This window comes from Anabrus simplex, chromosome 13 (genome assembly GCF_040414725.1).
Source record: "Anabrus simplex isolate iqAnaSimp1 chromosome 13, ASM4041472v1, whole genome shotgun sequence".
Classification (NCBI taxonomy): domain Eukaryota; kingdom Metazoa; phylum Arthropoda; class Insecta; order Orthoptera; family Tettigoniidae; genus Anabrus; species Anabrus simplex.
Window position 1 is genome coordinate 57253777 of NC_090277.1, and position 27463 is coordinate 57281239.

General features: G+C 42.5%; 1 protein-coding gene across 1 annotated transcript in view; it reads left to right on the top strand.

The window, feature by feature from the left end:
- Positions 1 to 27463, top strand: part of LOC136884743 (dystrophin, isoforms A/C/F/G/H) — a 1317506-nt gene that overhangs the window by 146138 nt on the left and 1143905 nt on the right. Inside the window, exon 2 of the mRNA XM_068230054.1 lies at positions 5051 to 5112. Within this exon, the coding sequence (XP_068086155.1) occupies positions 5051 to 5112 (62 nt within the window). The remainder of the gene's footprint in view (positions 1 to 5050; positions 5113 to 27463) is intronic.

Genomic DNA, 27463 nt, shown 5'->3' on the forward strand with positions numbered 1-27463 from the left:
CGCCACTTCTTCTCACGATCATTCAACCTCTCTTTAACTACTGTTCTCCGATTTGGACAGCAGTCTCTCCCACCAATAACCAGTTAGACAGAGCAGTGTCCTTCTTGGCTGCAATTGTGAGCAAGAGAAATCCCAAGCTCAGAAATCAGTCTACGTAGTTGGTATTAAAGGCAATAAATGTGTCACCGCTGCACATCAGACGACAGGCAGCTGGCCTGAGTTTCCTCCACGGAATCTTAAATTGGTATTACCGCTCGGAATATCTTGTCTGGTTCTTCTCTCACCGCGTTCCTTTCCGCTCCACCAGAGTCTAAAAGACCTTCTCAACATTCCCCACACACAGCACACAATACTTCCACTGATCTTTTCTAACCCGCCTTCCAACTTTCTTTAACATTATTAACAAGAGACGAGAGCTTAATATAGCATCAAGTAAAAATATATTCCAGAGGGGTGTACATAGTATCCTAAGAATAAGTTGATGTGAGGCGGTAATGATAATCGTATGGCCTCAGCTACCGTGTACAAGCATTTCAATTTGACGCCATCTGGCTGTCTGCTCGTCAATTTCGACGTTCCGTTTTACTCTAGGCCTACTAATGGCAGACAGAGTAAACCGAAACTCTCTTGGGCGTCTGTGGCTGAGATTTTAATGAAATGTGTAAGGTGAACACCAAATGTGTCACCAGAGATATTTTACATGCTGACTTTGTACGACATGGAGTGTCGAATGGACTTTCTTTTTCCGCCCTTCAAAAATCCGACTACCTCTGCCGGGTTTGAACCAGATATCTTGGTATACAGAGGCAGACACTGTACCGCTGTGAGGTGGTTACACCGCCATATTGACCCACGACGATTTGGCTATGAATAGGGCCCGGATGCTTGACATGTCATATTTTTTATTTATATTTTTTCCACCTGAAATAAAAGTTACGCATGAATTTATCTCCGGCGACTAAAATGATGCAATTTTCACTGCTCATATAAAGTCATATTTTGGCTCTTTTAACGTTTTTTGTTAATTTCCCGTAATTTTTCATATTATGGTCATATTTGTCCGTGAATTTCCGTATTTTGTCATATTTTTAAAAAATCTTATTGTAATTCCATTTTCGCACACCCGTTTGCAGTCGTCTCAAAGACGGATTTTTCACAACTCGTGAAACAGTGACTCGAAAGCTTTCAGTGGAAGCTGTCCATTCCAGTGGCGCAGGTCTCTATAAGCTTCTCCGTCTCCCAACAGATCGTTTTCTTTCACTTTTCCCCTCGATGATGAGTTGGAGAGGTTCAGATCGTTCACATCTCATGATGTTCCTGAGCTTTCGTTCCTTGAAGGTTGTTAGAAGCTAATTTTTCTTATTTAACAAGTTGAGGACTTCCTCATTGGTCTTCTTTTCTATTCAGGCTATTCGAAGCGTTATTCTGTACAAGCACATTTCGAACGCTTCAGTCCGCCACTCCAGCAAAGCGCCGAGCGTTCAGCCTTCATGTGGTGGTGGTGATTATTGTTTTAAGAGGAAGTACAACTAGGCAACCATCCTTCAACACCATACAGGACAGGGAAAACATACCATCGCAACATCCGAACTCGCAGCTGAAGGTTAAGATCTCTGCCGGTAAATAGGGCGATCATAGTGTAGAACAACTTTTGGCTTCCTCAATCCTGGATAAGATTTCATTCTTGGGATCGCAGTGTTCAATCACTCTAGTCCCAAGATATTTGCTGAACAGTTGTGTTGTTGATGTGCAGGGAGACCTGCTTAGGTCTTTTCGAAAATACAGTCAGCTTGGTTTTGCCTGTATTCATGAATAGACCAAATTTCGATTTGGACAGTAGGCTGTGTATCTGATCTTGTTAATCATTTGTAACGTTTTATTGTGAAAGTTTACATTTGTTAATACTGGTCTGTTGTCTGCTAGTAAAATGTTATCATCAGTGTAGCTGTATCTTGTGCTTTATAAATAAATAAGCAAATAAATAATCACTCTACTTCTGTCTTAAGATCTACTAGCTACAGTCATTCAAAGTGAAACTCGTACAGTGATATAATGACATGCATAATAGTGAAGAAAGAAAAAACGACATGCGGTACATTAACGAAATGATGTTTTGATAATACTGGAGAGTATAACCTTCATACAGTCCATACTTAGCAATTCATTTGGAACAGTGCAACAGAAAATTACATTTTGTCTGCGATACAACCATTTTTGCCTCAAAGTAACACTAGTATACTTTTCTACTATAACAACATAATTGCCTTTTGCCACTGTAGATGTTGGAAATAGAATACGAATCGAAATAATTCATACTTTGTAGGAAACCCTTTGTTTATAATGCCCCTCGATCTCCAGGGTATTGATTTCACCAGCTTTTCACAGTTAGACACAGGACTCTTGTTCCATTCTTCTAAAATTGCTTTCTTCAAGTCATTCTTGTTTTTGGTAGAGTGCTGCTGGACTTGAACTTTGAGGTGAGACCATAGATGTTCTATTACATTAATATCCGGTGGTTGGGGTAGGGTTTTAAAACCTTTGGGCACTTGTAAAGAAGCCAGGTGCGAATTTTCAGAGCCTGGTGTTTCAGATCATTGTCCTGATAAACATTGAATGTACTACCAACCCCAGGTTTTGACCACTGGGTCGCACATTCTTCCGTAAGGTGTTTAAATATACATGTTCGTCCATAATGTCCTCTATGAACTCTAAATTACCCACCCCACTAGCAGCCATACAGCCTCATATCATAACAGACCCTCCACTGTGTTTAATAGATGGTCATAGGTTCTTCTCTTGAAGTTCGGTATTTGGCTTACGTCACCCATAAGCCCTCCCATCGGGTCTAGAGAGGTTTATCTTACACTCGTCTGTGAAGAGAACTGTTTTCCAAAATTCAAAATCCTTATTTTGGTGTTCATTAGCAAATGCGACAATCTTCCTTCACTAATGAAAGGTTTCTTCCTCGCTACTCGGCCGTTATAATTATGTTCCCGTAACACATTTGTCACTGTTTCACTTTTCAGCCTCTAATGTCAACTTAGGAGCAGATCCGTTTGGATTCTTTTTCACCTCATTAAGTAACCAGCGTCCATCCCTTTGACTAAAGATTTTTCTGGAGCTCTTTCTTGCCTTGTTCACTAACACTTTGCGTTCCTTGAAACGTTTTATGATGTGATGGGTATGGTGATGGGTGATACGTTGACGTTCCTCCAGTGAAGTATGTGTCCATTCTGACGTCCCATTGCACTTGTACTGTACCGTACGTACTGTAATAGATCTCGGAATCAAGCACGTCTAACCTGGGCATAAGTCTGAATAGGAATGAGGGAGTGAATAGGCTCTGTACTGTTTACATTGACATCAGCAATGTATTGTACGAGTTTCATTTTGACCTGTTATGCAGACAACTCAAACAAACTTTATTTTATATTTAATGTATAATAGTTACCTTATTGCCATGATCAATACAAGGTTATACTTCGGTGTACGAGTTTCATTTTGAGCTGTATATTACCCGGCGCTGCCCGGGCACTTCATTGGTTGTTTACTTTTAGGTATTTAATTCCTGTTAATTATGTGTGAAGCAGTTTTTTGTAGATTTCGTTATTGGCACGTTGACTGATGCTTCACCCCCTTTCCACCCCCGCTCAGAGGGGTGCTCCCCTGTGCGTGGGGCGGTAGAATAACACCCATGGTATCCTCTGCCTGTCGCAAGAGGCGACTAAAGGGGCCCCAGGGGCTCTGAACTTCTTGGAGCGTGGTATGGCGACCACGGAGCCCTTAGCTGAGTCCTGCATTGCTTCCACTCACTTGTGCCAGGCTCCTCACTTTCATCTATCCTCTCCGACTTCACTTAGTCAACTCTTTTTCTTTTCCGACCCCGACGGTATTGCGTATGGAGGCCTAGGGAGTCTTTCGTTTTCATACCCTTCGTGGCCCTTGCCTTCCTTTGGCGATACCTTCATTTTTCGAAGTGTCTGACCCCTGCCATTTTTCTCTCTGATTAATGTTATATAGAGAATGGTTACCCAGTTGTACTTCCTCTTAAAACAATAATCACCACCACCACCATCAGAGGGGTGCACACACACAAATCTATAATATGGCCCATTTTTAACTTTTTCACCCCCTTTTCAACCCCCATGCCAATGGGGGCTGAACTTGAACCTAAACGACATGCGGTGTGTCAGTGTTCATCTCAGCGACCCCGAAACCTATGGTTTCGACAATATTTTCGATTATATTTATATGCCACCCCCTCCCCCCTCCCCCCCTCCCCCTCCCCCCATAGGGGTGGCTTGCGCCCACAGTGCTTTTTTTCAGACAGCCATAAGTGCAGCAGAATCTCTCCTTGGTCTAGCCTCCGTTTACGCATGTGCCTACTTCGAACCGCAGGCCTTTATTCTACTGTAGAATCCTTGAGCTGGCGTTGCCATGGTTACGGCTGGTCATTACTTCATCCGATTACTACAGTAGAGCGTGGTAGTATGATGGCAATATCTCCATAACGGTTGGTTTTAGGCTCTTAAAACATGATTTTCAGGGCCCCCAGGGCCTAACCGAGTTTTGCTCTTCGGGTCGTAAGACTTGAAATGAGCTTTGTCTCGTCCTTGTGCGACAAATTCGATATTTCGTCTATATTGGCCTATAATGACTTTTATAGGCAAATTTTTGATACCATGGGTTACATTATTTCAATTTCCATTAGGATCTCTAGTTGTTTTGAAACTAAAATATAGTCCATGTTACTCCCTGGTAATGTAGCTTTCTATTGGTGAAATAATTTTTAAAATCGGTTCAGTAGTTTTTGAGTTTATCCATTACAAACAAGTATACAAACATACAAATCTTTTTCTCTTTATAATATTAGTACAGATATAATGTAAACTGCACAGAAGTTCTTATACATTGTATAACTGTTCTATTACGTTCTGCGAGTAGTTGAGATCTCTCTCTCTCTCTCAAATGAAGTTAAAAGTCTTCATTTTCCAGCCCCAGTTGAAGATCCATTGCAGTTCCATATTAAGTATCATTTCTTTTGTTTCAGATGAACGAGAGGATGTACAGAAGAAGACTTTTGCCAAATGGATCAACTCCCAGCTAGCAAAGGTAAGTTGTCAATAGTGTACCATTAACCGGGCGAGTTGGCCGTGCGGTTAGGGGCGCGCAGCTGTGAGCTTGCATTCGGGAGATGGTGGATTCGAGCCCCACTGTCGGTAGCCCTGAATATGGTTTTCCGGGGTTTCCTATTTTCACACCAGGCAAATGCTGACAACTTCTTCAAAAGCACAGTTAAACAGTAAAGCGAAGAGTCCATCACCTTGACGTACACCTGTTTAATTTTTCACACGTGTATTCAATTGTAAAACAGTGTTTTAAGCAATAATAATAATAATAATAATAATAATAATAATAATAATAATAATAATAATAAGGCCTCAGCTACCATGTGCAGACATTTCAATTTGACGCCATCTGGCTGTCTGCTCGTCAGTTTCGACGTTCCGAGTAAACCGAAACTCTCTTGGGCGTCTGTGGCTGAGATTTAATGAATTTTGTCGGGTAAAGACCAAGTGTGTTACCAGAGATCCTTTACATGCCGACATCGTACGACATGGAGTGTCAAATGGACTTTTTTCCGCCATTCAAAAATCCGAATGCCTCTGCCGGGTTTGAACCCGCTATCTTGGGATCCGGAGGCCGACACTCTACCGCTGATCCACAGAGGCAGCTATTAAAATGATGAAACCTTCCTTCAGTTGTACGGTACCGGTATGCATATTATTTCATATTGGTACCTCTGTTCTACGTGTAGAATTTTACGAAAATTAGCCGGTTACTGAAGTGCGGCCCGTGATAATGCGCAAGATTTTCATTGTGGTTTTCGAGCCCTTACAAGTTGGAAAACTCTGTTCTAGAATGTTCGTTTGGTTGCGTAAAAATTAAGTCATCTATCTACGTCTAACATTGTCCAGGCTTTTCATTCGTTTCTTCAGTCTCCCCCTCTTCCCGCATATTAGCCCACGTTCACTCGAGCTCGCCTTCCAAATTGTTCTAGAAACTATTCCTTTGTTACTGTACCTTCCCTTGTACATTCTAACTTTTAAGGCCTACGTGACTTTCAGCCCAAATCTCTGTTTGGCGTCTATAAGTCGGGCCCCCTCGCTCCCCCCCCCCTCCCCCCGCCGCTAACGCCACCCCTGCTGGTGTTTAATCAGTTAATTCACATAGGAACAATGCATTCAAATGGGAAGCAGTTAGGAGACACTAGCATTTGACCATGTAGGCCTAACCTTCCAGCAGGTAAGAACCAAGATGGAGGATAAGCCCTGTAGATGGTTTTCCGTCGTTTCACATTTTCACACCAGGCAAATGCTGGGGCTGTACCTTTATTAAGGCCACGGCCGCTTCCTGACCACTCCTAGCCCTTTCCTCGCCCATCGTCGCCATAAGACCTATCTGTGTCGGTGCGACGTAAAGCAACTTGCAAAAAATAAAAAAAACTACACACGAAATACGTTTTACAAACAGCGCATTTATTTGCAGATTCTACATACTTTACTCTATTTTTCAACATAGTCGCCAAGTTTGTTTAAACATTTATCATACCTTACAACTAAGGTTTGAATGCCCACTTCGTAGAATCGTGCCGCCTGCTCCGATAACCAAGAGTTCTTGATCTTGATCTTGCGCTGGGACAGAGTCTGTGTGTGTGTCTCCATTCCATGCTCTGTTGCTTCGATTCGGGCGTGATGTTTCGTCTCCCGTTACGACCTGACTCAACATGTCGTCACCTTCTTCGGCATAACGAGTCAAAAACTTCATCGGACACTCAAATCTGTACAAAAACAAAAGATTCGCCTGTAAAGGTGAAGGCTAAACATACTCTGTCCCAGCGCAAGATCAAGATCTCTTTGTCTGTATGTATGTATGTATGTAATGTATGTATGTAATGTATGTGTGTATGTATGTATGTATGTATGTATGTGGAATCTGCAAATAAATGTAGTGTGTGGAAATCGTCTTTCGTTGTGTAGTTATTTTCAAACGGCCCATACGAAAAAAAAAAAAAAAAAAAAACACGTCTCGTATGTCGGTGCGACGTAAAACAAATTCCACAGAAAATAAAAATATGAATATGAACAGGAATGTGCTGGGACAAACACAAACACCCAGTCCTCGAGCCGTAGGAATTAACCATACGGAGTTAAAATAGCCGGCCCGCCCAGCAATCGAACCCGGGACCCTGTGAACCGAAAGCCAGTACGCTGACCATTCAGCCAAGGAGCTATATAAATAAAATCATAATAATAATCATCATAATCAGATTATACAACCTCTTGTATGACAACACCCTACAGGCTACACCTAAGATCATAGCAAGTGTGACGAATCACCTTCCAGAAACTGTCGGTTATCGACCACGACGCTGACAACACAAATAACCGATTGTAGTTCAGCAGCCAAATAGTGCATTTTGTCATGTGGAAGATAGCGTTCCTTTGGGAAAAAAAAAAATCGAGAAGCGGATCCTACATCAGCGGGACAAAAGGCAAGCGACAAGAAAGCGAACTTGCTCTTGTACTCGTACAATAACTTTCACACTTCTGTAGCCGTTCCGGTTGACAGCAGGGACATAAATATGGATTTAGAGCTCAAGTTCCTTTTGTTAATTATCCTTATGTTCGTCTACCTTCAATATCGAGATGCATGCTTGGAGGAAAGGGAAACTCCCCACGGAAGAAGTGTTATTAGAAAAACTAAGCGAGGGTTGTGCTAAATTAAAATGCTTATAAAAGAGCTTAAAAGAAGGGAGAGTACAAACAAATAAGAAGGAAATAGCGAAGGGGAGTTGCGGATAAGTAAGAGATATGACCTGGAGGGTGAAATGAAAGAGCGAAGCTTGGGGGAATCTTAAAAATATGGTTCCCCAAAGAACTGGGAGACAGAGGGCGGAAATAGCTGTCGAAATTAATTTTTGTAATAACTTGTTCTAGGAACCGTGAGTGATCGATGTAAACCCTTTAGAAATATTCAGAATTTGCGACAGATTGGATAAGTAGACGGCGGTGACAGATATGTATTCTACAATGCTATGCATGCTATACATAAGTTACCAGAGAATCATCATCATCATCATCATCATCATCATCATCTGTTTACCCTTCAGGTTCGGTTTTTCCCTCGGACTTAGCGAGGGATCCCACCTCTACCGCCTCAAGGGCAGTGTCCTGGAGCTTCAGACACTTGGTCGGGGGATACAACTGGGGAGTATGACCAGTACCTCGCCCAGGCGGCCTCACCTGCTATGCTGAACAGGGGCCTTGTGGAGGGATGGGAAGATTGGAAGGGATAGGCAAGGAAGAGGGAAGGAAGCGGCCGTGGCCATAAGTTAGGAACCATCCCGGCATTCGCCTGGAGGAGAAGTGGGAAACCACGGAAAACCACTTCCAGGATGGCTGAGGTGGGAATCGAACCCACCTCTACTCAGTTGACCTCCCGAGGCTGAGTGGACCCCGTTCCAGCCCTCGTACCACTTTTCAAATTTTCATGGCAGAGCCGGGAATCTAACCCGGACCTCCGGGGGTGGCAGCTAATCACGCTAACCACTACACCACAGAGGCGGACCTACCAGAGAATAAGAAGTCAAAAAAGTGAAAGTTCTCAGGGAATTTTTTGTTTTTTGTTTTTAAACAATGCGAAATCACCAATTCACCAAATGTGAAACCATTCTGCGCTATTTGAAACTGCTTTTTTTAAATAATGGGTTTAATTACAAATATTAATGAAGTATCTACTTTGAATTTTGAATGAAAACGACTTGTCCTACGTATATTGATCAGACATTATTTTCTGAGGTGGTCCGTTCAAAACCAAAGTGGTGTAAGTCATATTCGTGTATTGTTACTAGTGCCCGGCTCCATGGCTAAATGGCTAGCGTGCTGGCCTCTGGCCACAGGGGTCCAGGGGTTCGATTCCCGGCAGGGTCGGGAATTTTAACCACAATTGGTTAATTTCGCTGGCACGGGGGCTGGGTGTATGTGTCGTCTTCATCATCATTTCATCCTCACCACGGCGCGCAGGTCGCCTACGGGAGTCAAATCAAAAGACCTGCATCTGGCGAGTCGAACTTGTCCTCGGACACTCCCGGCACTAAAAGCCATACGCCATTTCATTTTTCAGTGCCCATAATACAAACAGAAAATATGCTACACACAAGACAGACTGACTTACGTATTTGTAGCCATTTTATTAAAAATGTACCGGGCGGTACACCTCTACTCTGTTTATTTAAAAGTTGCGCCAGTTGAAACTCCTCTTCTGGAGGAAGGTTGAACTTTATCTATTCTATTAATTCTCTACTTTCTCAGAAGATGTCACCACGTGGAAAATTTTGAGTTTTTGAACTGTGTCACTTTTGATGTGTTTTTGTTTCGCTTGAAGTAAGAAGTGTGAACTTTCTCTTCTAGAGGACACTACTGAAGAATTACAATAGTGCAACCTAGTGCGAAATCAAAGAACTATTTTGTTGGAGAAATTTTTATTTCAAAAGTTTGTTTCTTGTTAAATTTCTTTCTGTTATTGTTTAAGTTGGCTGTATACCCCTCTTTTTCCCCTTAGTTTGGATCTAGCCAATCCCGAATTTCTTTAATTAATTTTCCACCAATAATGTGTTTCTTTTTCCTCTATGTAGGGGTTTCTTTTCCCGAACCAATAAATATTTTGTTGGAGGGTGTTTTATTTCCCCTAACGCCTAGAATCTTCCGCGAGAGGATATAAACTGCTGATTTTGGGGTCTCCGGGCCACTTCTGTTCCATCTTTCAGTGTATTAAGTACATAGCAGGAGGCGGGAAGCGCCTCTTTCCTCGGCAGCGATCTACTACCAGGTAATGGCCTATTAATATCTTCTTTTCTTGCTAGGTCGGCAGTTTAACTCTCGCGGCGGGTTCGAAGCGTTTTCCATCATGTAACCTTTTCCTAAAATGTAACTACTCTTTTCTTCTTTTTCTTGTAAAGTTACATATTGGGATAGAGAGTGCTAACCCTCTCGAGCTCCCACTCACATTTGTTTTGAGGTGAACTTATTTTCTCCAACTTTTCTTCGTTTATGTAATGTAAAGTGTTCTTCTCTAAGTCACCTCTGTAGTATGGGATTAGCCCTTGCGTTAGTGGCCCAGAGCCAGATTAGGTTTTAAAAGCAAAGTGTATTAGGAGTGCAAGTTCGCCTCCTCTCAAGTTGTATTTTAGAGGTCATGTATTAATCTTTTCTCACCTAATAGACCTCAGTAGGTTGGGTGTTTTACCCCTGTGTATATGTCCTTTGAGGACAACTTGAAAGTTGAGTTTGGTGTGGCCTGGGAGAGGCTTAACTTTAAGAGCGAGTGGCTCTTTTCTAAAACTGAGAGTTGTATGCCTCGAGGAGGCTTTGCTGTGTAATTTGGAGCAAGGGCTCCAGGGTTTGAGTGGGGTCTTCTGCCCCTTTTGTTGAAATTGGTATATCGTAAAGTTGAGCTAGTTGCTCAAGAATTGTGTTTTCAGGGCTCGAAGCCCAAATTCTTTAATCCCTGTAATTGTACATTTCAAGTTGTATTTCGGCTACTAAGTACCTGTTCTATTTGTTGTTACCTAATTTTGAAAAGAAAATATAACCTTGTTAAATTTTAAAATTTAATTTCTCTTTAGTAGCTTGAGACCTATTCACCACCCAGCACCTTCTTTCATGCTTAACTACCACAAAAACTCGGTAACAAGTGGTAGCAGAGCGTGGTTGAATGGGTCTCAATTTAGCCCCTTTTGACGGCTAAACATTGCTTTGATTCGAACTCTAACAATTTTCTCAGTTGCTGGAATTTTTTGAGTTTTTCAAAATTGTTCTGTCATCATGCCCGGCCCTCGCGATGTTCTCCTCCTTAACTACTTGCGCAAAGAGGAGTTGATATATGAGTTAACTATCAGAAACGTTCAATCTGGAGGCACGGTTGCAATAGACACTAACAAGCTTAGAGAGTCCCTTGATTTGCCCATTTCCATCCCCAATTTGGGAGAGAAAGAAATTGATGACTCTCTTTCCACGATTGTCGAGAATATTACTGGGCTAGCATCGGTAGTCAGCTTTTTTGATGAAAACGATCCATCTCCTAATCAAATTAAGCGTGTGCAAGGCAGGCTGTATCACTTTGCAAATAGAGTTAATGATCTATTGTCTCTAAAGGTGAATGACGTTCAGAGGAAGCAAGCTAATACGCTCCTTGAAACTATTTCTGAATTGTCTAATAAGGTCACTCAATTGCTAACCGGCGAAGCACCTCCCAAAACTGATCAACCCGCCACGGTGAATGTAGGTAACGAGGAAGAGCCTCCTCAGGGAGAAGTCAATAGGATAACCGTTGCTGCTCAAACTATCTCTGCCCCATCGAACAACGAATCTGAACGCCGTGCGTCATTGAGTAACATCCGCTCTGAATTAACTTCCTTGCCCTTGAAACCTTTAACGACTATGACACCTGGGTTCAGCAGCTTGCCTCATCCATTGGCAATGTTGCTTAGAGGTATCTCTAAGTTTTCCGTCAACACCACCAGTGACGTAATTTCATTTTTAAGATTTCTAGTGGAATTTCAGGATCATGCCCTTGTGTTTTCTCTTTCCCCATGTCAAATTTTGCAAATTATCTATCCTTATGCTATTGGTGTTCTATCTGACAAAATAGTTAGAGCCATTGCCGAGCAATCTTCTATTGAGGATTTCCACGCCCATTTGCTAGCTAACTTCATCCCGGCTAGGGCCAGGTCCTCCCTTATTCAGAAATACTATTATCGGGTACAGCGCTTGGATGAAAACCTGGCAGACTTCATCCAAGATATTAAGTTTTATACTAGGGTGTTTGCTCTCCACTTCCCTGAGGATCAGATCGTGCAAGCTATTGTTGAAGGGATTTCACCACCCTACAGGTCATATTTGTGTTTCGCGGCGTGCCCGCAAACCTTCTCTGAACTGGAAGCATTAGCCGTCTCTGCGGAAGGAGTTAGGTATGCCGATTCCTTGCGTGTGGCGAAAGAACCCCCGCCTTCCTTTAGTAACACTCGGCCTCCACCTCGCCGACCAGTCAATCCCCGTAAATGTTATGCTTGTGGGTCGCCTGACCATTTGCGGAATAAGTGTCCTCTGATCAAGTCAAGTGGGACAAGGAATGGAGTAGGGTCATCACAAGGCTGTTTTAAGTGTGGGGCCTTCTCACATATCGCCAAGAATTGCCCAAACTCAAATAGCACCCCCTCCTGCTCAACTTCGGGTGCAAATTCCAGCTATTCCAATAATAAAAAGTGACTAGTGGCGTCGGCTGAGCCGACTAATCCATCTTCCCGTGACTTAGCCCCTAGTAAACAGGTTGTAAATGCAGAGAACGACCAGCCTTCAAATTCATCTTTTGAATGCCCTAAAGAGTGTCTTAGGATTGCGGCGGATACCCCCGCACCTGTTCCTTTTCTTAAGATTGAGTTAAATAACGAGCCTATAACAGCTCTCTTAGATTCAGGCAGTGTTTGTTCCATTATTTCGGCTGATTGGTATTCTAAATTGAAATCTGTTTGTAAACTCCCTGACTATGTCTCTTCTCCTGTTCAATATGTTTCGGCTAATTCATCTCCATTAGAAATTCTAGGTTCCATACATGTCAAAATTCGGGTTTTTAAGTTTACATGGAAGATCAAATTGTTTGTGGCCAAGCGTTTGTCTTGCCCCATCATATTGGGAGCGGACTTCATTTCTCACACTGGTCTTGTGCTCGATCTCCAGAGTAGGTCGTGCATATTCAAATTTGCGTCCAATTGTAGAATTCCCTTGTTAAAGTGTAATTCTGTATCATGTTCATCTATTTCGCCTACCCAGGATGAGATGTTGTTAGACCTTAGACATCTACCTGAGGAGCAGGCTGATAGTATTCGGAAACTGTGTCAGTCGTTTCCCGAGGTGTTCTCTGATACTCTTGGTGTTACTGACCTTATTGAATACAAAATTGAGGTCACGGATTCAATTCCTGTCCGTTTTCCACCGTATAGGCTATCTCCACCTAAAATGAAGGCTCTGAAAGAAATCATCGATCAGATGTTGAAGGATGGTATTATTAGGCCCTCTAAGTCAGCGTATTCTTCGCCTATTTTTCTAGTCCCGAAACCCCAAGGAGGCTTCAGGCCTGTCATTGATTACAGGGCTCTCAATCGGAAGGTGGTGTTGCAATCTGTGCCCCTTCCCGACCTTCATTCTTGCTTTTCATGGTTTCGTAAGGCCAAGTTCTTCACCATCTTGGACTTGAATCAGGCCTATAATCAAATTCCCCTTGCCGAAGAGTCTAAACATCTTACAGCGTTTGCCACGGACTGGAATTTATATGAATACAACCGCGTGCCTTTCGGGCTCCCCACGGGGGCAGCTGTGCTCACTAGGCTACTAGATAGGGTCTTTTCCGACATCAAATTTGAGTACTTATATCACTACTTGGATGATGTCGTCGTATTTTCCGAAACCTTTGAAGAACATCTAGATCATTTGCGAGAAGTTCTCAATCGCCTTCGTAAGGCTGGGTTAACTGTTAAGTTGTCCAAGGTTGCCTTTGCTAAGCCCTCTATGTCATTCCTAGGGCATATTGTGTCACCTGATGGTGTAGCAGTCGATCATTCTAGAACACAGGCCATCCGTGATTTTAAACCTCCTAAGGACGTCAAAGGTATCGCTAGATTCATTGGTATGGTGAATTTCTTCAGGAAGTTTATTCCTAACTTCGCTAATAGAGCGGCGCCCTTAAACCTTCTTCGTAGGAAAGGCATCAAATTCGAGTGGGGACCTTCTCAACAAGCCGCTTTCGAAGATCTTAAATTAGCTCTCTGTAATGCCCCTGTACTTGCTATGCCTGATTTCTCGAAGAAATTCATCGTCCAAACGGACGCGTCGTCGTCAGCTGTAGCTGCAGTCCTTCTTCAAGAGACTGAACTAGGGAGGCGTCCCATCGCCTATGCATCTAGGACTCTATCGGTTCAAGAAGCCAAGTATTCCATCTATGAGCTCGAAGGGTTGGCAGTCTTATTCGCCTTAGAAAAGTTCCGTCTCTATCTGGAACATGTCAAATTCGACCTGGAGACAGATAATCAAGCCTTAAGCTGGGTCTTAGGTAGGCCGCGTCGTACTGGTCGTATAGCCCGTTGGGCCATCCGTATTTCTGCCTTCCAATTTGATGTACGACATATCAGAGGTACCGAAAATATTGTTGCTGATGGACTCAGCCGTATGTTTCATAACGACGTCGAGACCCACGAACCGGTCGATAGTTCATCACCTTCCGAGTCCATACTATCTGGTGTTAATGCCATCTTAACAGGTGCTCCCATGCTTTTTAGGGATATTGAGAAATACCAACGTGAAGATCCGACGCTGGCTCCTATAATGGAAACCCTTTCTTCTGGGGAACATGTTGTCCCTTATGTTCTGAGGAATGGTGTTCTATGTTGCCCTTCGAGGCATGATAAGTTGATGAAAGTTGTTGTTCCAGCGGTTCTTGTACCTATGATCTTCAAATACTATCATGAGACCCCATTGGGGGGGCATCTTGGAATCTTTAAAACTCGTGAAAAGATTCGTGAAATGTTCATATGGAAAGGTATGGACGGTGAAATTCGAGAACTTGTAAAAGCTTGTAAATCTTGTTTGATCAGTAAACCCACCATGTCCACTAAAGTAGGCCTTTTGTCTTCTCATCAAGCGTCGCGCCCCATGGAACGCCTGTATATCGATTATGTGGGACCCTTCCCCCAGTCAAAGGGTAATGCCAACAAGTTCATCTTTGTGTGTGTAGATGGTTTTACAAGATTTTCCTGGTTATTTCCGACTAAGCTGGCTACCGCTCAGTCCACCATTACTTGCCTAAATTCTATTTTTGCTTCTTTTGGTCCGTGCCAATACATTGTATCTGATAATGCTAAAGCTTTTACATCAAATCTGTTTCGTAAATTCTGTTTTGACTTGTCCATCTCTCATGTAACTACATCTGCTTATTACCCTCAACCATCTCTGGCTGAACGGGTTAACCGCAATCTCAGGTCCGCACTTATTGCCTATCATCATGAAGATCATTCTAGGTGGGACACGTCCCTGCATTGGTTAGCTTTTGCTTTGAATTCGGCGGTTCATGAATCTCACAAATTTACTCCAGCTTCTTTGATGTTTAAGTTCGTTCCCAACACGCCGCTCTCTAACCTCTGGTCTCTGAATGACATTCTGCCCGAGACAATAGATCCGGACAACATTAAAGATCTTTGGAAGAAGGCTAAAGCTAATCTTAAAGTGTCTCATGAAAAGGTTAGGGAAAGGTATGATCGTGGACGGAGACCCACCACTTTGAAGGTAGGTGACCAGGTTATGGTCAAAAATTTTGTTCCCGCGGGCAAGCTTGCCCCCAGATTTCATGGGCCTTGTATCATTCTCGATTTTCTTACGCCGGTTACCTTATTGCTAAGTAATCCAGCCACCGAGAGGATATTTAGAGTTCACCTGTCCCAGGTGAAACCGGTGTAATTTCTGTGTTAACTTGCTCCATATTATTTTGAAAGGATATGAAGGTTATATTTTTTTTTTGAGTTTCACTTTTAAGGCATTCTGCCCCTTCTGTAATATTTTGGTTTTAGATGTAAGCCTTATGTAAAACCTGCCCCGACCCGTTAAACTGCCATCCTGTTCTTGCCACGGCCATTACCACGCTCCCGTCTCCTGCTCCACTCTACACAGTGGCTTAATGAATACCATGAATATCTGCACGCCGCTGGCCCCTCACTCTCTCTACAAGCCTGTACCCTCAAAGAAAATAATTGTCCAACACAATTCTGCCGCCTAGCTTTAATGTTTCAGCGCCCCCGCAGCCGCGCAGCGCCGTGCAGCGACTGGGGAGGGGGATGGGCCCCCTCCTCTCCAGCGAGGACGACATGTGCACGGCGAGCCGGAGCTCACCTCCCGGCCAAGGCTGATGTGCGGCGCACGACCTGCTACATGCCCGCAGCCTGTATCTGTTCACCGCGGGCGCGGCGTACTTCAACACCTCTGCTCCCCTCATAGTGCGGGCGAGCGGTATCTCAGGGTACTTGAGGGGTCCGAGCGGCCTCCGTTGGACGCAAGCTGCAACGGCCGGTCTGGCCATCCGACTCAATCTACATCAACTACATGGACAGTCACCATAAGCAATAATTACATTTGGGAATTTAACAACAATATTTGGTGGACATTGCAAAATTTTTCTTCACCTTTAAGTATTAAAAGTTTATCTTCAGAAATACAAATTCTACAAACATAAAAACTTTACTGCACCGGCAACAACAAAATTTTGAAATTGCAACCAACCAAATTACTAAAATCTTATAAATGCTTCCGCAATTAATCTTAATATCAACATCAAAACTTGGACCTTATTTTGGAAACAAAGCTTATGTTCTTCTGTGTTACCCCTTGGAGGAACTTTTGGGGGGGGAGGTCTGTACCGGGCGGTACACCTCTACTCTGTTTATTTAAAAGTTGCGCCAGTTGAAACTCCTCTTCTGGAGGAAGGTTGAACTTTATCTATTCTATTAATTCTCTACTTTCTCAGAAGATGTCACCACGTGGAAAATTTTGAGTTTTTGAACTGTGTCACTTTTGATGTGTTTTTGTTTCGCTTGAAGTAAGAAGTGTGAACTTTCTCTTCTAGAGGACACTACTGAAGAATTACAATAGTGCAACCTAGTGCGAAATCAAAGAACTATTTTGTTGGAGAAATTTTTATTTCAAAAGTTTGTTTCTTGTTAAATTTCTTTCTGTTATTGTTTAAGTTGGCTGTATACCCCTCTTTTTCCCCTTAGTTTGGATCTAGCCAATCCCGAATTTCTTTAATTAATTTTCCACCAATAATGTGTTTCTTTTTCCTCTATGTAGGGGTTTCTTTTCCCGAACCAATAAATATTTTGTTGGAGGGTGTTTTATTTCCCCTAACGCCTAGAATCTTCCGCGAGAGGATATAAACTGCTGATTTTGGGGTCTCCGGGCCACTTCTGTTCCATCTTTCAGTGTATTAAGTACATAGCAGGAGGCGGGAAGCGCCTCTTTCCTCGGCAGCGATCTACTACCAGGTAATGGCCTATTAATATCTTCTTTTCTTGCTAGGTCGGCAGTTTAACTCTCGCGGCGGGTTCGAAGCGTTTTCCATCATGTAACCTTTTCCTAAAATGTAACTACTCTTTTCTTCTTTTTCTTGTAAAGTTACATATTGGGATAGAGAGTGCTAACCCTCTCGAGCTCCCACTCACATTTGTTTTGAGGTGAACTTATTTTCTCCAACTTTTCTTCGTTTATGTAATGTAAAGTGTTCTTCTCTAAGTCACCTCTGTAGTATGGGATTAGCCCTTGCGTTAGTGGCCCAGAGCCAGATTAGGTTTTAAAAGCAAAGTGTATTAGGAGTGCAAGTTCGCCTCCTCTCAAGTTGTATTTTAGAGGTCATGTATTAATCTTTTCTCACCTAATAGACCTCAGTAGGTTGGGTATTTTACCCCTGTGTATATGTCCTTTGAGGACAACTTGAAAGTTGAGTTTGGTGTGGCCTGGGAGAGGCTTAACTTTAAGAGCGAGTGGCTCTTTTCTAAAACTGAGAGTTGTATGCCTCGAGGAGGCTTTGCTGTGTAATTTGGAGCAAGGGCTCCAGGGTTTGAGTGGGGTCTTCTGCCCCTTTTGTTGAAATTGGTATATCGTAAAGTTGAGCTAGTTGCTCAAGAATTGTGTTTTCAGGGCTCGAAGCCCAAATTCTTTAATCCCTGTAATTGTACATTTCAAGTTGTATTTCGGCTACTAAGTACCTGTTCTATTTGTTGTTACCTAATTTTGAAAAGAAAATATAACCTTGTTAAATTTTAAAATTTAATTTCTCTTTAGTAGCTTGAGACCTATTCACCACCCAGCACCTTCTTTCATGCTTAACTACCACAAAAACTCGGTAACAAAAAATATTCAGGATATTAACAAGATAAGTCAACTTATCGGTGACTGTTTTGTATTCTCGAATAATCTGGGAGAAAAATTTGGCTATTCCTTCAGTACAGTATTATGTCGAAATTGTCTTGTTAGTTTCAGAAGATAGAGAGCATTGACCTTAGTAGGTAACCGCAATAATTAAAAAAAACTGAATAAAATGACACCTGGTTTTTGCCCGGGGTGAGCGATATATGTTCTTTTATGCTACGTACAGGGTTGTCCATATGTCTCGTTTCCCCCATAACTTTACATGGCTTTATAAGAATATCAGGTAGTATGGATTCAACGTCAACCAGGCTTATGTTTATTTTCGTGGCACAAAATGATGTGGCGCCATGACCTGTATGATATTTTACGAAGCAAACCGTTGTTGATTGTATCAAAGGCAGCCCTAACAGCATCCTTCAATTGTTCTGTTGTTTGGTATCGTTGTTGTGATACCTTCGGATTAATAATGCCCCAGAGAGCATTGTCAGAAGACAAAAGATCAGAGCTTCTGGGAGGCCAATCCAGAGGCGCCGGAAGTGTACCGATCCGCGTCCTATCTATTATTTTTATTTATTTCATGCCTTTGTGTGTGGCGAAGTTAGGGCTCACGGCCCTCTCTTACACTTAACCACTACATACCGTACATAATCATATAATTTGGAAAAATGGCATTAACAGTCCCTAGGAACTACCTAAATTTATGGAATAATATTATAACAGATTATAATTGTTATTTTTAATTATTAATATTATCTAGCCTATCTACATCTACATCACCTAACAATAGTTTTAAATCACACTTGCACTCATACACACTAACATTCATACAAGCTGATCATGTATATAAGAGGAAATCTCGACAAGACCGTTTGAATGAGACTGTTGAAGTGCTATTACGTATACTGACAGGGAGTGTGTTCCACAGCCTTGCCCCAGACGCTTGGAAAGAGTGGCTGTATACAGATGAATGTTAACCGGTATCATAAGGGTAGAAGTCGATCTGGTATTATGTCCATGGATAGATGAAAGTTAAAATGTGAGGATAAGTATTCAGGTGTAGATTCTTTCAGAAGTCGAAAAATTAGTGTCGCAGTATGTAAATTTCTTAGTTGATCAATTTTCAGCCAGGATAGCTTCTCATAACAGGGGAAAATATGTGTCCTAAAGTTCAAAGAAATGATAAATCGTATACAAGAGTTCATTGCCTTTTGAAGTTTCATAGTTTGTTCTGCAGTTGCATCGGTTAGTACGACATCACAGTAATAAATTATTGGAAAAGTGAGAGTTTGAATAAGTTTTATTTTCATGCTGTGTGGAAGAATGGATTGTTTCATTTTTAGGGGGCGAAGAGATGCATATACTTTTCTGTAGACACTTGTTATATGGTCATTCCAGTTTAATGTGTCATTCATGACAACGCCTAGGTTTTTTTACAGACTTCTGAAAAGGTATAGTTTCACCACAGAGCATGAGGTTAGGCTGTTGTATGATGTTTAGCGTATTTAAAAGTCTAGATTGTCCTATTATGATTGCTTGCGTTTTCTTCAGGGTAATTAATAGGCAGTTCTCTTTAGCATACAAGCTAATTGAATTTAAAGTCGAGTTCATATGGTGGATTGCTTTGTCAATGTCGGGGACTTTAAAGTGTGAGTATATCTGAAGATCGTCAGTATAAAGATGATAGTTGCAGTCGTTCAGATGAGGAGAAATGTCATTAATATAGATTAAGAATAACAGAGGTCCAAGAATAGACCCTTGGGGAACGTGAGATAGCTTAGTCCTCCATTCTGTAGTTCTCATGTTTGATACAACTCGCTGTCGTCTGTTTTTAAGGTATGAGCCCAAGAGCTGAATAGCAGAATGAGCCATGTGAAGTTCTTGTAACTTAGCTAACAATATGTCTATATTTACAGTGTCAAACGCACTGCTAAAGTCTAGAAGGATAAGTACTTGTTGGGAAACACTTCATATATTTAAGACTTCAAATATTCCCTGGCAGCGATGGCATAGTGTGGCGGTGCTCCATCCTGCTGAAACCAGGAATGTCTCAGGAGATTGTCTTTGGAGCTCTGGAACAAAAACCAAAAACGTCCTGTAACATGGCGAGATAGGAGTGTTGATTGACTACGCCATCAAAGAAATAAGGGCCTATCAAGTGTTTAGCGAACATAGCGACCCAGAGCATCACACGTGGGGTGGGGGGTGGGGGGGGAGGAGGTTAGGTTGCAGTTCTTCGTAATACAGTAATGATGATTTGCCTTGGACCAGATCTAAACATTCCTCGCACATGCTCTTCGATAAATTGCATACTCATAGGAGAAGAAAAGTTCAGCCCGCTGCGGAAGTGTTCGAAGTACCTCCAACAGTCTTGCGCATGCAGCTAGTCGTCTGCGCATGTCATCATCACTGAGCTCGTTCACGGCTGCTGGTTTCAAGGATTTCAATCCAAGATCCTTCTTCATGTGTTGTAACATTGTTTTCGTGGATTCCAAGCTCAGAAGACCGTTTGCGGAGTGACTTGTTTGGTGACCGAAGCACAAATCCATGTGGTATGTCGTTTGGCTGGTGCTCCAAGTCTCTGCCTGTGATACATCCAAATAAACTTTTCTCAACGCAGTATTGTCACTTTAGGAGGTGCGGTCTTGTGGAATCGTCTCGTGAAATCTCGTTACATATCCTCCATGGTCTTGCCAGTATGCGGACGTTCATGAGCCCAAATACTGACAACAAGACGCTCTTCCATACTACAGGAGTTTGTGTCAGCCATCTCTGTAAAAGAAAAACTGAATTAGGGATAACAAGATATGATTTCGGGGGGAGGGGAGGGGTACAATACATATGGACCACCCTGTATATGGAATACCACAGTAAGTTTGTGAACTGGAAAGCCACACTACACTGTGTACACCTACACAGCCCAAGATTGTCGTTGAAAATAGTAGGCGTCCGTCACTATGCTGTTGGAAACACTGCTGAAAGATTCTGTACGGCTGCTCTTGTGGGGTGGGAGCGATCTCCTTGGCGGAATTAAATCTATACTCACGTAGCATTCCTTTCAAGCTGGGAAAGGGGAATAAATTGCATGCTGCAAGATCAGGTGAGTATGGAGGCTGCGGTAGAACGGTGACCTGTTACCTTGCCAGTCCCTCTTGGACATGCACAGAGCGACGTGCAGGGGCATTGTTGTGTAACGACAGCTAGTTCTTCCTAGACGAAAGCTCATAACGCTTACCACGAATTGCGTCACGTAGACGCCGAAGAATCTCCTTGCAGCTGTTCTTCTGTACAGTTATTTCTTGTGGGACGATCTCCATATGCAAAATTTTCAGCGAGACTAAAATCAGTTCGTGCATAACCTTGCCTTTTGACCTGTGTTGTCGCGTTTTTTTTACGTTATGGCGATAAGGGCGATTTCGACTTTATCATCTGAAACCTTTCGCTAGTGCATTTGTCTAATTTTTGGCAGAACATCACGCCTTCAAACTGCGACATTCTCGCATTCAACTATTCATAACAGACTAGTTCAGCACCGTATGCATTCAACTGTCTAAAGGCCTTTTTTTTCCAGAGTTGGAGTTGACAGTTGAGTGGTAAAGCACTGAATTACAGGAAATAAACACCGACAAACAATGATGCGAAGAATAGGCAGAGCCACGCCCCACTCATGCGCTCTCGTTGTTTTGAAATTCAATCTCTAAAGATGTACTGAAAAGCTGTTTTCCAGTCAGTGGCCGGGTCAGGGATGGAATGAATGAAGCCCCATCTTGCGGCGAGGATAAGAATTGTGCCGGCTGCCGAGGCCTGTCGCACTCCTCTGGGGCAGTGATTAATGACTGACAGATGAAATGAAATGCTAGTGGAGATTGTTGCTGGAATGAAAGATGACAGTGAAAACCGGAGTACCCGGAGAAGAACCTGTCCCACCTCCCACTTTGTCCAGCACAAATCTCACATGGAGTGACCGGGATTTGAACCACGGAACCCAGCGGTGAGAGGCCGACGCGCTGCCGCCTGAGCCACGGAGGCTTCTCTAAAGATGTATTGTAAGTTCATAATAACAGAACACACATGATAACGTGAAAAACATTGTTTTAAACCTGAAGCGAGATTAGAAACTCTGTTATAAGGTCAAATATTTCGCATTGCCTTCCCTCAAAAGCTACAGGTTACGCAAAAGATGAAAATCACAAAATCACGACGGGAATATTTGCAGCTGAACAAAGTAATTCAATGCAGGGAACTATAAAGCATAATTAAAACACAACCAAGAAACCAGTTCGTAACTGAATGCCAGTCGCTATTGCAATGCTAAGAAAATAACGGAACAGAGCCCCTGGTTACTGCCTATCTGGCCGCGCCGGACTAATCGCTGGGGAAGAGATAACTGCTTCTCTCTTCCTCGCTGGAACTGGAGCTCGTGGAATCACACCAAGCGATATTATTAGATCATCTGGCGCAGTGTCTACGATCCCTTCTCTTTCCCGCGCTCGAGCGATTGTTTGTTGGGCATGGCCTACCACTTTTACCCCAACCCTCGGCTGTACATTATTGATGGCTGTGAAAATAACGTCTTCCAATTCTCTCAATCCACAGGTGAAAATACACACAATCCTATTGTATCGTATACACACAATCCTATTGTATCGTAAACTAATCTATTACTAAAATTAATCTTCCAACAATGAAGAAACTAATAGTAAGCTAATCATGAATAGTAACTGTTACGGAGTTATCCGTGGAAGGCAGAGGTGAAAGAAGGTGCGGGCTGGAATGGGTCTAACTACAAGTCCGAAAGATGAATTAAAATTTCAATAAAGGTTATATTTTCGAAACTAAACAATGGTGACATAGAATTTTGAACATACAACAAATAACAACAAGTTAAATCAGGTACACAATCAAGAAGTCCAAGATTAGATAAAAACTCAACCAGTTTCCACTAGGGGAAATAACAAAATCAGGAACCAGAGTAGATTTACAAGAAAAGCCCGAGTTTCGGGTTCTTACAAGTTCTGGGCTTCGTGCCCCAAGTTACAATTCCTGAGCCCTCAGCTCATAACCACAATTACCAAAGGGCAGAAAACCCTTAATTACATGGAGCATTAACTCCCAGCAATCAAAATGTCGCGCCTCCCTGAAGCGCCTTTCAAAATACTAAAAAGAGCTGACCCGCTCTCGATCTTTCAAGCCTTTTTAAGAGGCCATAAACTGACTTTACACTAACTGCCCTCAAGGCACACTTATAATGGCACAGGGGTACCTTGTACCCAATCTACTGGGCCTTCTCAGGAAGGAAAGTAAAACGGGTTAAACAAATGGCCCAAAATACAAAATTGAATGGAGGCGAGTACTTGCACTCCTACACTAAAGTTTGTTAAAACCTGTGTGGCGCTAGGCCGATAATACAGGGGCTAATCCCAATCTATGGAGGCGACTAGTCTGCAAAATAAATTTAACACTTAAAGAAAGAAGAGAAAAACGGTTACGAAAACGTAGTCACCTCGAATTCTAAAAATGAAGGGGAGCTCGTGAGGGTAATGCACTCTCTATCCCCGAATTACAGTTAAAGAAATCGTAGTTTTTACATGGAGAGAGAAGGGATTTACATTTTAAAGAGATGGGTTACATATTAAAGGTTTCGAACCTTCCCCGAGAGTTAAACTGCTGAGCTAGCAAGAAATACAGATGTTAAAAGGCCATTACCTTGTAGAAGAACGGCTGCCTGAAGAACGAGGCGCTTCCCGCCCCATGCTACATATTCACACACTGAGAAAGATGTAATACTAGCGGCCCGGAGACAAGAAAATCAGCAGTTTTTATACCCTCGTGGAAAATTCGAGACCTTTCAGGAATGAGTAGACACACCCACTCAATTTTTATTGGTTGACAGCAAAAACTTATACACAAGGCGAAGAAGAAACACCTTATTGGTCGGAAATTAATTACAGAAATTTAGGATTGGTTAAATTCAAAGCAGGCGGAAAGGAAGCTTAATATTGCCAACCCTCAAATAAAAGAACAAAATTTAGTAAAGACAAAACTGATGAATACAAAATTTCTTCAAGAAAGTTCATTCCTTCACACTAGAGTGCATAATCATAGTTTTCTTTTGGCAGAGAGACCTCTGTTAGAGAATGTCCACACTTCTTGATCAATGAAAAACAAAAGCAAATCAAAAACACATGATGACATCTTCTGATAAACAGTAGAGTTAGTTCAGTTGTTAAAGTTCCGGGTTTCTCCTGTAGGGAGGTATTTTAAGGCGGAAAAATCCAAATGTGCGGCGTAGAGGTGTACCAACCGGTACAGTAACAATAATACCTGCATAAGTGGAATGAAATAAAATACTTGGCGCAGACCGAAAATACAAATGCACGCACAGAATGATAAAATAATGCAAAGCAAAACGAATACAAAGCAGATTTGTCGGGAAAAGACACAAAGTGACAATGAGAAGCTAAAACTCGGTTTAGCGCCGTTAAACATCTCAAACCGGGCGAGTTGGCCGTGCGCGTAGAGGCGCGCGGCTGTGAGCTTGCATCCGGGAGATAGTAGGTTCGAATCCCACTATCGGCAGCCCTGAAGATGGTTTTCCGTGGTTTCCCATTTTCACACCAGGTAAATGCTGGGTCTGTACCTTAATTAAGACCACGGCCGCTTCCTTCCAACTCCTAGGCCTTTCCTATCCCATCGTCGCAATAAGACCTATCTGTGTCGGTGCGACGTAAAGCCCCTAGCAAAAAAAACAAAAAAACAAAAAAAAAACATCTCAACAGTGCCTACGTTACCATGACTACAATACGCCATTTTTTCAACACCAGCGCCAACGTCATACTCCAACTCTCAGAAAAAAAAACCCACAAAAAATCAGACACACATTGTTGGGACGAGCGAATAAACAATGCCGTGGGCGAGCTATCGAACACGAGGCCTCGGGTGAGAGGCAGGCGCGCTACACCTACACCGCGAGGCCAGCTAAAATATATTTGTAATTCCATCAGATACCCTTCTGCCATATGCCTGAGTCCCTTACAGTGATACATTTTGTAGCTAATATCCGAAAATTACCGTAATAGAAAGCCGTCAGAAATTGACATCACTCCACATCCGCTAGATGACAGCACTTTTAGTCCTCAACTTTAGTTACTGTGCTGTAAACATAGCACGTTCCAGTCTTGTTCAGTTATAAACCCTATTGTACAACATTGCATTTTTGACAAATTCAAGGCTTCACAAGATTACTCGTCAAAATCGTTTGCAATACTTGAGAAGTCATAAGTCTTCAAAAGTCTTGAAAGTGAACTAGAACTTGTTACAGCAGGTCAAAGAATTGCCCAGTCTTCGATAGAATTGACCAATGGAATTAAGAGTATTAACGGTGCGCGCTAGACATGCTGGAAATCAAAACGACAAAAATCGCTTCGGTTTCATGGCCGAGGAATGGTGGGGGCGTGTGTGTTTTTTCTAATTGCTAACTTTGAGGCACATCCCTGCTTATATTCAGTGGGCTCCATAGAGTATCACAGTAAAATGAATTAAACGGCAGCGTACGAGGAGATTGCAAGAGAAATATCTCAAAGTAGACAGCTTTTATGTTTGACGACCTTCGCATATTGTATTAGTCCATTAAAGAATTCGACCAATTCTAGACCACATAGAACCTGAGACATTCCTTTTCTTCCCAGAACTTCTTCGTACGTCGGCAGATCACCTGCCATTGTTCCTCAGATAACCCTCTCCGAGGTTGACGTCGAATTTGCAAAAGCGAAAAATCCGCAGAAGATACAGTCACTCCCATAAATATTCGGCCACTGATAAAATCCGCGAAAAAGTGATGACAATAAAGCACCCATGAGCCGAATGTGAAACCAAATGTGTCCAAGTTATGAAACTACATTTGGTTGCTTAGGCCGAAGAGGAATCGCGGAACATTGATGTACAGTATGCTGTAAAAGAAAGGCCATAGTGAACATGGGTGAAATGACACGCCTCAAATATATTCGGTCACCTGAAAAGGCCGGGATTGGCGTTGTGTTCATTTACGGAGACAGGGCAAATAGCGTTGCAAAACGTTCAGTTCAAGAGTGCGGTGTCGCGAGACACGTCGTGCAGAAATCATTTGCTGCAGTGTTGCGGAATGGTATCAAATGGGGTGCAAAAGACAACACAATACCACTTTTGAAGAACGCCAGCTCGTGATATTCCATCGTGCTCGAGGTAAATCGCATAGAAAGATATCGCAGATGCATAACATAACCAGAACAACAATTGGAGATATAATAAAACGATGCAAAAATGAAGACAGAATTGATTCAATTCCCCAGACAGGCAGACCAAGAAGGCTGACACAACGAGAGGAGTAGCTGTGCTTCAGAATGGAAAACGAAATCCGAAAATTAGTGCTCCGAAACTGGCAGCAGCTGTTGTAGAGGAGTGTGGAAAGAAAGTGGGTACTGAAACCGTGCTAAGAGCACTGCGAAGGAATGAGTTCTTTCGGAGAAGAGCTAGGAGGAAACCATACATTAGTGCAGTAAATGAAAACAAGCGGCTAGAGTTCGCAAAAACCTTCGTACGCAAACCCAGTGCTTGGTGGGAGGATGTGTTATTTGTTGACGAGTCAAAGTTCAACGTCTTCGGGTCCGATGGCAAACAATTTGTGTGGCGGAAACGTCACGATGAACTGAGAACAAGCAATTTACAAGCAACGGTAAAAAAATTGTGGGGGAAGAGCAATCGTGTAGGGATGTGTAGCATCGAACGGGGTTTGTGCACTGAGTTTCATTGAAGATACATTGACAGAAAAAGGGGGTATTTGGCTGTCCTCAAAAACAATTTGTAACAATTTGCGGAACAACTTGGTATACAGTGTACTTTCAAGTTCTACCAAGATCGACCTCAAGCACAAGTCGTAACTTGTCAGGGAGTGGCTGTTGTACAACTGCCCGAAGGTCTTGAAACTCCACCACAATCACCCGACCTGAACCCCATCGAGAAGGTATGGAGTCGAATGAAGGCAGCTCTGTAATTGCGGCGGCCAAGTTCCTTCAGAGACTTGAAGAGGAGACTGCTACAAGAATGGGCGGCATTAAGCCCTGATTATATCAAGAAAGTTATCGCCAGTATGCCGAATCGACTGGAATAGGTCCTAAGACACCAAGGTGGACCTACAAATTACTGAATGTGTAACATTGTTGTGAATTATGCGAGTTTATATTGCTTTTTGTATAGTTGCCGAATATTTTTGAGGTGGCACTGGAATTATTGCTTTTATTTAATGTACGACAGAGGGCGTACTAATGACTGTCAGAGGATTTTGAATTACATCACAATGTTTGTAGAACGTGTTACTATGTTTTCCTACATGTTTCGTTGTATTTAACGTTATCATTATAGTGTAAGAATAAGTACCCGATAAAAGTGTGTGAAAAATCAGACTG